Source organism: Crassostrea angulata, chromosome 9, assembly GCF_025612915.1.
Source record: "Crassostrea angulata isolate pt1a10 chromosome 9, ASM2561291v2, whole genome shotgun sequence".
NCBI lineage: Eukaryota > Metazoa > Mollusca > Bivalvia > Ostreida > Ostreidae > Magallana > Magallana angulata.
Window position 1 is genome coordinate 2,561,192 of NC_069119.1, and position 9,756 is coordinate 2,570,947.

Genomic DNA, 9,756 nt, shown 5'->3' on the forward strand with positions numbered 1-9,756 from the left:
CACGTGTTTCCTCCAGGATAAAGTTTCGTTCTATTAGTTTTATTTTTAATAAAGAAAATAAGAAGTATGTTTAACAGTTAAGTTTTTTATAATGTTCGTGATGCATGATATACTGTGTTTGGAAAGTTTAATTCGTTGTGTTTTTTCTCTATCTCTCGTTTAGTTTATAATGGAGGTTTTTTGCGGGAAGGAACAACTTCAACACGTTTAGCGGTTAAAGAACGCAGTAAAATGAATCAATTATTTGATATAACTATTAGTAAAATTGTTTTAAATAAATGTAGAATTCTTCTTGGTCAATCGTTACACAGATTATCTACCTGCCTCATTCCTGTGTATTTTGTGCGTTCAAGCGTAGAGTGATTTCCTGTCAGTGCGACGGTTTCACACCTTTGTGTAAAACAATTGGGACTTATTTCAAATAAAGTTAACTTCGACAGTCATAAAGCGGTGGGGGGGGGGGGGGGGGGGGGGGGGGTAAGGTTACGATAACGGGAAACGGGTTTACATATTTGTAGTAGCTTTATATTCAATAAGATTACATGTACATGCCCACATAAAATGATATCAATACATTTACTGAAATGTTTAAATGTTTTTTTATCGGCATGAAATGCAAAACTTTCAAAACATGTTCTTAATTTCTTTGAAATGTGTAAGAACATAAGAACGGTTTGACAACATTTCCTTCTCAATTTTTAAGGTCTTCCGTTTCCAACGGAAGACCTTGTACTGATTCTGTTGGTAATTCTTTTTAGGGTCTTCCGTTTTCAACGGAAGACCCTCTTGTTATTCTATTGTTTTTTTTAGGGTCTTCCGTTTTCAACGGAAGACCCTCTTGTTATTCTATTGTTTCTTTTTCATTATTATTATTTTTCTTTTTCTTTATTTTTCTGACTTTTTCAAAGCTTAATATCTCAAAAAGTTTTCAACAGATTTACATGAAACTTTCAGGGATTATGAAGCATTATTGTGCCTCAAAGTTTTTTAATTTTCAACTACAACGTCACTTCCGTTTTTACGTTACGTCAATTTTTAAATTTTAAAAAATTAATTTTGTCCAGGGCGTTTTTCAAAAACGGTTCAAGATAAAGACTTGGAATTTTCTGTGTTGAAGCAATGATCGTTTTTATTTGGACATAAGACTGGAAATTAGTTTCCGTCACTTCCGGTCTAAACCGGAAGTGTTTTAAAATTTTCGAATTTTCGAATTTTTCGTTTTAATTTAAAATGTTTACGAGGTTTGTAGAGTTTGTTATGCTGAACACGAATCTGAAATCCGTTTGAAAATCGGACGATGCATTACAGAGATATCGGGGGTTAAAAATTGATTTTTCCGGAAATTTTAATTCCGCGTCCTTGGTTTAAAAAATAGCGTAATGTTCAAAGTAAAATTAACTCGTACCAAAAATAATCGCTAAGTCGTACTTGAACACATTCGGATTTTTTTGTTAAGTCGTTCTTGAAATCAGAAAGGTTTTTGTTAAGTCGTACGTAAAATCTTTCGTATTTTGTTAAGTCGTACCAAGAATAATTCGATTTTTTTCATCTTTTTATTTTAGTTACTCTTGTTATTGGTTTAAGGGCTCTGCTTCATACAGGAACTTCCAGCTTTACTTCCGATATTAACGGAAGACCCACTCGTTGCTTTGCAACGAGCTTTGCTCTAGTTTATTATTATTATTCTTCTTGTTTTTCCTTCTGACTTCTTTTTTGCTTTATTTCTCAAAAACTATTCAACCGATTTGCAAGAAATTTTCAGGAATTATGTTAAATAGTTGTCCCTTGAAGATTTTAAACTTTCAATCATTAAGTCACTTCCGTTTTCTAGTTACGTCATTTTTAAAAATTTCAAAAAGTGATTTTGTCCAGGACTTTTCTCGTAAACGGTTGTTTATAAAGACTTGAAATTCTCTGTGATTGTAAATCTGTGGATTTACTTATGGCAAATTTACAAAAAAAATTATTTTGTCACTTCCGGTCGAAACCGGAAGTGATTCTAATTTTTAGGAATTTTCATTTTTTTAAGCGAATAATAAAATTATATGCATGTTGTAGAGTTTGCAAAGCTAAATGCAAAACTGAAATTCGTTTTCAAATCGGATGATGCATTTCAGAGATATCGGGGTTTAAAAATTGATCTTTCCGGAAATTTTGATTCCGTGTTTTTGGTTTTAAAAATAGTGCACATTTCACACTGAAAGTAATTTCTACTGAAAACAATTCGTACTGATAATTAAACTGTATATAAAACACAAAATTATATTCATATTGTAGAGTTTGCAAAGCTTAAAGGCATAATATCTATGAAAATACGTATTATTTTATATTGCTTTGAATGTCGTGATATGCTAAGATTATGATATTATTAAAAGGATTTCTCTCTCGTAAATATCAATTTTTACTGTTATATGTAGACTAAACAAGCGAAATGACATTTTCTTGAATTCTTGTGCAGGATGACAAAAATTCGATTTGATCCCGCCTCTATTCATATGACCCCAAGTTTGAACTCTTTCGGAAAGCTTTTCGCGCATGCTCAACGCGGTAAATTAAAACAAACATGTCGGAAAACAGCAAATCTAACCGAGGAAGAAAGAGATGTTTAACCGATTCTGCGAGAAAAAGAAATAGAGCCACAGTAGCATCTAAATGGAACAAAAGCAGAGTATATATTGGTAATCAGTTTGAACGCTGGAATGAATTGAAGGCCATATTGAATGTGGATACGCATGCCGAAGTAGCCAATGTTTTGCTGAACAAGTGAGTCTCACACACGTGTTTTAGTTAACGTTTGTTTGTCTTTTATTCAAACAATTATTTTTGTAGAAGTGATACATAGATAGAAACCAATCATAAGTTATTTTTTCGAGAATATAGCCGATAAAAAAGAAGCAAAAATACAAGAAAAGTATTGTTAGACATTTACGATATGCACTCAGATATAAGAGGCCTCCGAAGGGGAAATCAAAATCAAAATATATAAACCCATGTTTGCAACTCAAATATTAGTTTGATTTTAATATAGGAAGTAAAAAATAAAACATATATGGATTAGAAATAAATAAATACTAGTTCATAGTTGTCAAAAGGATTAAAGTCTCTAATGAAAAAAGCCTCTGTACATACATTGTGTGCAGGTGTGTATTGCATAGTTTGTGCGATTGTGTGTTTACAACTACTTGCACATTCAGTAGAGTTTTGATTTGGAAATTTTAACGCCCCCTGCGCAGCTCTACATTGCTTAAATATCATTTTTGTTAATGATTTCTGTTTATAAGCTTTGTAACATTCTTTTGTAGTTATCATGCAAATAATATAGTTGATGCAGTCAGTGATTATCAACCAAACTCCCAAAAATCTGAAACAGAAGAATTAGAAAGAACAGTTAATGTAGTTTCAAAGGATACAGCTGTAACTTCAACACCTGGACCATCACATATACATTCTCGTTTCCACACCACATGTGATGTGTCAGACATATCATCGGCTGGAGAATATCATAGGTAGTTTGCGATTAATTTTACATGTTGTGAGAATATTGCCTTCCTTATTTTTTATAAGCATTACCGATTTACTGTATCAAGTATAGTTTCCTATGACAGCCATCAGTGGGACCCTCTCTTAATGAGCTAACTTTATTGTATTTACAGAGAGTCAGACATGTCGGGTATTGAAGAGTTTTGTAGTAGTGCGAAAAAAGCGTATGAAATTGAGAAGTCAACTTCCTTTATTAATCCTTTCGAGTAAGTTGTGTTTTGTGATCATATTATTGCATAAAGCTTACAAAAGATTAGCAGAATAAAAATTGAATGTTATTATGATTTGTGTCTTACAGTGGTTACCATAGTTTTATTTATGAAAATTAATGAGTTTTGTTTGTTCATAACAGTCTTACAATTGACGAGGATGAAATGTGCTTGCTGGACGATGATTCGTCTGATTCTGATGAGGAATTTCAGCCAAATTTCAACTTAACACTCAGGTAACAGCTATATCTAGCTAAAAACTGTTAGAATTGTTTTAAGTATTTAATCTAAAGAATTGCTGCATCCATAAATCAATTTATAAACTCTATCAAAGCTGATGTAGAATTCTGTTATGGAGGATGTATATCATATCTTCCTTTGAAACACCTTCTGTTCATTGAAATTTGTGTCACTAGTCTTTCAACAGTCTATGCTCTAATTGCAATTGTGGATTGTATAGCTGTTTCATTGTAAATATATATGTATTTAATTTTACAGACCAAGTAATGCAGACCAGCTTCCTATAGAGTACTCGGATGATGAGTCTGACACATGTGATGATGACCCTGCTGATGCTGCAGAAACAGACTACAAGAGAGTAAACAGTATTGAGGACGTAGAAACTTTAATTACTGACCGCCCTCTTCTTGTATACCAACAGCCCTTGTTGGATTTGGCCAACACACAGATTAGTACTATCTGCAAAATTTGTAATGAAGCTGTCAGCATTTGTGTGGATAATATTGGTTCAGCAACATATCTTAAATGGGTAAGAACCATTCAGAACATGTTTTAATGAGGGAGAATAAAGGTCTCAAAGTCAGTTCAAAAGACATGGTGACATACAAACTCATGATTTACCAACTAAAGAATTTTTATATGATTTCCACATTTTTTGTATATCATATGAAAAGATGAACTTTTGAAAAAATCACAGTGTTTTAAAGTGAATTGTTGGATATTTTTATTGATTTTTTTTTTATTGAAAGATTTTGTAAAAACCATGCAGTTTAAAAGTTTTTCTTTCAATATTTATGAATTTATAAAGCCTGTTTTGTTGAAATCTCAATCCAGATTACTGATACATATTTTTTTATTGTAGGTCTGCAAATTAGGTCATGTTGCGAATAGGTGGTGTTCGCAGTCAATTCTCAACAGAAGAATGCATGCTGGAGACCTTGTTTTTGCATCAGCCATCCTATTGTCGGGCAACAATTTCCAGAAAATTTCAACACTGGCAAAGTTCTTAAAACTTCCAATTCTTAGCTCCTCATCATTTCACAGAATTCAAAAAACCTACCTTGTTCCATCAATTGACAGATTTTGGATTCAGAAACAAGAAAGTACTCTTAGAGAATTTCAAAATACAGATATAATAGTTTTAGGTAAATACTAAATAATATAGCCAATTTAAATTGAATACAAAAAAATTAATTTAAAAAGAAGAGTGAAGTATGGAATTCATGAAATGGTATACATGTTTCATTTAACTTGAGATATTTTATTCTGCATAGCCATACACTCATTTTTAGGTGATGGGCGTATGGATAGCCCAGGACACTGTGCACAATACTGTTCATACACCTTCATGGAGTATACATCCAAGAAAATTCTATGCATCACAACAATGGACAAACGAAGTACTGACCGGAAAAGCACCAACCTGGAGAAAGCTTGCTTCCTGCGAGGGATGCAGTTTTTTAAAGACAAAGGCATCAAAGTTGTAGAGGTGGTGACTGATGCACATGTCCAAATCGCTTCAGTAATGAGTATGTACATAGTGATATGATCATAAAATTCATTAGCTATTAAGCTAAAAATGTAATAAACTTGTTTAAGTGTTTTTACAAATCATATTTTGTGTAATTTTATATCTCATGGAAATTTATTTTCTGTATAAGTGTGTCTAATTCCTTTCTATGCTCTTGATTCTTGTTTTATCAATCTCATATGTTATACATATACTTTATGTTGATTATTAGGAAAGGATTTCCCGGATATAAAGCATTCTTTTGATGTCTGGCACGGGACAAAGAATTTGGGAAAGAAACTCATAAAGGTATAGACATTACTACTAAGTTAAATATAGACATTAATACTATTAAGTTAAATGTATATATGCGTGTAATGAAAACCATGACTTTACCTGTTGTTTGAGACTAGTCTGTGATTACCTACATTTATTGAACATGACATGTAGATCAGTCAAGAAAAAGGAAACAAAGAATTGAGTGGATGGGTCAAGGATGTAGTAAATCATTATTGGCACAGTGCAGAAGTTTCTACCACTTGTGAAGAGTTTCTTGTAAGTTTTAATTCACCTAAAGTTCAGAATATTTCGTATATTACCTCAGTACCAGTATCTATTATTAGTTTTGCTTTTGAGTCCCTGCAAAGAAAATCTAAATATTGTAATGTATAGGGTAATTTTGTCATATTCAAAAATTATCTTTTGTTGATTATTTTTACAATGACTTATATAATTATTCTTTTAATTGTATTTAAGGATGTTTGGTATGGTATGCTCCATCATATTGTAAATGAACATGAGTGGTTTGTACCATTTGCAAACTCTACGGTAAGCACTTGCCAACACGGCCCTTTAGAAGATGGTAGTCAGACAAAGGAGTACCTTAAGAAAGGATCAGCAGCCCATAATGCACTTAGACAAATCGTAATGGATAAACGGCTTGTGAAAAACATTCCATACTACCTTAACTGCCGGTATGTAAACTTATTGAAGGATAAAATTTTCCCCATTAGCTTGGAATAAATAATTTCGACTATCTATATTAATTTTAATGATCTTTTGGTGCATAATTTGACGTTTTTTATTATATATATGAAAGAAAAATGCATAGTATTTATTGGGTCTCTACAATGTACTGCACATTTCATGTTTTAACATATTTATAAAATAAAGAATGTACTATTGTAACCCTTGACATCTTTCAAACAAGACCAACTTTTAATGCTATCCATACAACCTTCAGCATTATCAAATATCCAACTCTGCATAGCAATTTAAAAAAAAAACAATCTCTTTCACAATCATATTGACTTTTCATTCATTGTAGGAGCACGTCAGAACTGGAAAATTTTCAAAATCTAATTCTGGTGTATTCCTCCAAGAGACACTCTTACAGCCCTCCAGTATATAGGGCAAGAAACAGGTTGGCTGCCCTTGACCATAATTCTCATGCAGAGCGAGAGGTGATGAAGAACAAAGATGGTTCTCTGAGGTTTGTAATGTTCGTCAAATATAATGCATAATATATCCAAAAATACTGGACAGAAAAACAATCACACTATCCCTTAAAATATTTACAGCCAACCAGTTTTGAATAAATCAGATAGTTTTTGCCCAATACAGCAACTGGCCTGGATGGAAAAAATGATGAAAATATATAAGCCATTTGAATAACATCTCATTTTTTTTTTATTTCTTGGCATTTACTTTATAAAACCAGACCATATTCCAAATGAATGTTTTGTATTGCAGTTTTATCCAAGCATAATTTATTCATTTATGGTTATATGTAGGTGGCAAAGAAGTTACAACAAAAAAACATCTAGATGGTCTGTCCATCCTGTAAAAGTGGAGAAAAATTACAGTTATGTTCAAGACCTAATTCGGCATATCATCACCAGCAGGATAGAGGATGACATTGGAATGAACAGACCCATGGAATTGGAGGCAGACGATCCACGGCGGATATCTGCCCATTTGGCACCAGTTCCACCACCATCAACGAGAGACATTGTGGCTTCTCAAATTTCTAGATTCGAAAATCTAAATAAAACAATTGAGTACTGGACAGCGGAGGGGCAGTAAAGCTTTCATTTGTGACAATATTATGCCATTGATAGGGCTGGGTAATGCCTAGAGATTTCCATATTGCCATGTTCTGTGATATTTATCTCTGTGATATTTATCATATATTTTATTACAGGGAGCTAGACATAGTGGTTTGCTTCACTTGCATATGGATGATGCTGTAATCAGAGAATTGTTACAGGTTTTTCTCTTTGATAATTGTATGTCATTAGTCATCAATTTAAATAAATAAATCATGTTTTTTTTATTGATATCTGAGATTTTATATTACACTACTTTGATCTGATTAAAAACAGAACAAACACTTTTCCTGCAAATGTAATTTAATTTCAATTGAACCTCCCCCCAACGAAACCTTTATATTGTCCAAATGGATTGGGATACTTGTCCCGGATGCGCCAAACACAACAGCTGGGTATCACACGTCTAATCCCTGCCCCAAGTCTGCCATGTTGCCAGACTATGAACTGCCTGTAGGCCGCAAATCTGTTTGCTCTATTAAGGTCTTCATCAGGGGGCATGACGAGCAACTCCTCCCTCAGCCTTCTTGCCACTGCAAGAACTGCCTCGTCCAGGACAATCAAGTAGAAGTCCTGCAGAAATAGGAATATGAATTCATATGACATATCCCTTGAGCTATTTTGTTATCTAAATTATATAACTACTCGTTAGTTTAAAAGTGATTAAATGAAGGTATAATACTGAAACTTAATCAAAGTGAATCTGATTTGTTAACTTGGTTACATACAGGCAGTCTTGAGTAGCAGTTTGGTCTAGTTCTGCCACAACATCGTCTCTCTGCTTCCGTTGGCATTTCCCGGCAATATGTGCAGGTACACCAGGCCGGGGTAGGACCATCTGGTGGAGGATGATGTCCGCCATGCTGTCCGTCGTCCCTGTCCAAAACGTCGAACACGAATTCAGGGTGTTGTGATGCGATATCGACAACAAGTCCCCTCAGGTCACAATCCGATAGACGAGAAATTCTATCCTGAAATGATTAAAAACAATTTTTGCATGTCAGCACATTTTTTCCAGAATGGAACATATTCGGTCACAAATTGTTGAAAAACAATATTCTTATATCCATGAATTTTCTTTTAATACATATGTCAGGATAACTTATTTAAAATATTAATATTTATACCTGCAATTGACGATTTCTCTCCTCTAAAGTAGCTGCTGCTACCTGAGCTCTGTTGGGTCCATCAGCAGCTCCCCTGCGTGGTTGACCTCTTCCTCTTGAAGCTCTCCTTGGTCCTCTGCCCCTCCCTCTTACACCCCTGAGGGTGTCACGACCCCGGCCCCTACCTCTACCTCTACCTCTACCTCTTCTAATTGTCTGGTCAGGATCAGCTGGCTCGCTGCTGTCAGAACTACCGGTATCATGTGGATACATTGAGCTTCTAGAGTCCTGAAATAACCACCAATACATGTTTGTCTTTGTTATATATAAAAAAAAAAGTAAGACGGGTGTTAACTTGTATCTGATAGATCGATTTTTCTGATTGATTTTTTTTTCATTTTACATTTTTGGTTGGTTATTACAGTGTTTAGTTGTATGTTTAATTGATCCCCCCCTAATTTTGAAGCAGAGAACCATCATTTCTGCTTTACAGATAAACTGGAATGTGCATATTTACAGGGGGTAAAATCTAAAGATATTTTACGTAAATTCTAACATGACACAGTCACCTGAAATTTTATTATAAACTTGCAAAGGTGGCTCAATATAACCAAAACAATTCAATCCCCTCTAGAAATAAAGTGTTAAAGGGAAGGATTTTCCCATCACACTTATATAAAAGAGGTAGAATATTTCAATCTTTGGCTGTATATTGAACGACTTGTTGATAAAAAAAACAGGTGTCCGTGATAATAAAAATAGAACGTCTATATGTTAACTGATGAAACAGAGACACTACACATCGAATATCATATTTATCAATTTTTCATTCCCATTTTTTTCCGTATATAATAATCTAGTTTGTATTATAAGTATGAAACGCTCACAATTTATTATGATGTTTTATGTTGCAATTTTACTGGAATAAAAAAAAATACCCCTTTGGGTACCCCATTCATGTTTCAATGTACAAAACATCGAACGGAAACAATTGTCATTAATCTATTACAATTTATTAATAGAAATGGATTAAATAATACTTT

General features: G+C 33.5%; 2 protein-coding genes across 2 annotated transcripts; one reads left to right on the forward strand and one right to left on the reverse strand.

Annotated features, from left to right (window-relative positions):
• The first annotated feature begins 2,298 nt into the window (after positions 1–2,298).
• On the forward strand, positions 2,299–7,841 carry LOC128162109 (uncharacterized). Its single transcript, XM_052825307.1, has 12 exons — positions 2,299–2,763; positions 3,303–3,506; positions 3,654–3,746; positions 3,893–3,985; positions 4,248–4,518; positions 4,852–5,134; positions 5,282–5,518; positions 5,732–5,808; positions 5,950–6,054; positions 6,256–6,473; positions 6,827–6,991; positions 7,293–7,841. Exons 1-12 carry the CDS (start codon positions 2,564–2,566, stop codon positions 7,582–7,584), a joined length of 2,238 nt encoding a protein of 745 aa, XP_052681267.1. The 5' UTR covers positions 2,299–2,563; the 3' UTR covers positions 7,585–7,841.
• Positions 7,842–7,898: 57 nt separating this feature from the next.
• On the reverse strand, positions 7,899–9,433 carry LOC128162107 (uncharacterized). Its single transcript, XM_052825306.1, has 3 exons — positions 8,735–9,433; positions 8,336–8,578; positions 7,899–8,180 (listed from the first exon to the last, which is right to left on the reverse strand). Exons 1-3 carry the CDS (start codon positions 9,020–9,022, stop codon positions 7,917–7,919), a joined length of 795 nt encoding a protein of 264 aa, XP_052681266.1. The 5' UTR covers positions 9,023–9,433; the 3' UTR covers positions 7,899–7,916.
• Between the last annotated feature and the right edge of the window lie 323 nt (positions 9,434–9,756).

Excerpts from the sequence above, each read along its gene's own strand:
- LOC128162109 (XM_052825307.1), top strand. The coding sequence starts at position 2,564 with ATGTCGGAAAACAGCAAATCTAACCGAGGAAGAAAGAGATGTTTAACC. Across the intron at positions 3,507-3,653 it reads TCGGCTGGAGAATATCATAG|AGAGTCAGACATGTCGGGTA; the intron begins GTAGTTTGCGAT and ends TTGTATTTACAG. Across the intron at positions 3,747-3,892 it reads TCCTTTATTAATCCTTTCGA|TCTTACAATTGACGAGGATG; the intron begins GTAAGTTGTGTT and ends TGTTCATAACAG.
- LOC128162107 (XM_052825306.1), bottom strand. The coding sequence starts at position 9,022 with ATGTATTGGTGGTTATTTCAGGACTCTAGAAGCTCAATGTATCCACAT. Across the intron at positions 8,579-8,734 it reads AGAGAAATCGTCAATTGCAG|GATAGAATTTCTCGTCTATC; the intron begins GTATAAATATTA and ends TAATCATTTCAG. Across the intron at positions 8,181-8,335 it reads ACTGCTACTCAAGACTGCCT|GACTTCTACTTGATTGTCCT; the intron begins GTATGTAACCAA and ends CTATTTCTGCAG.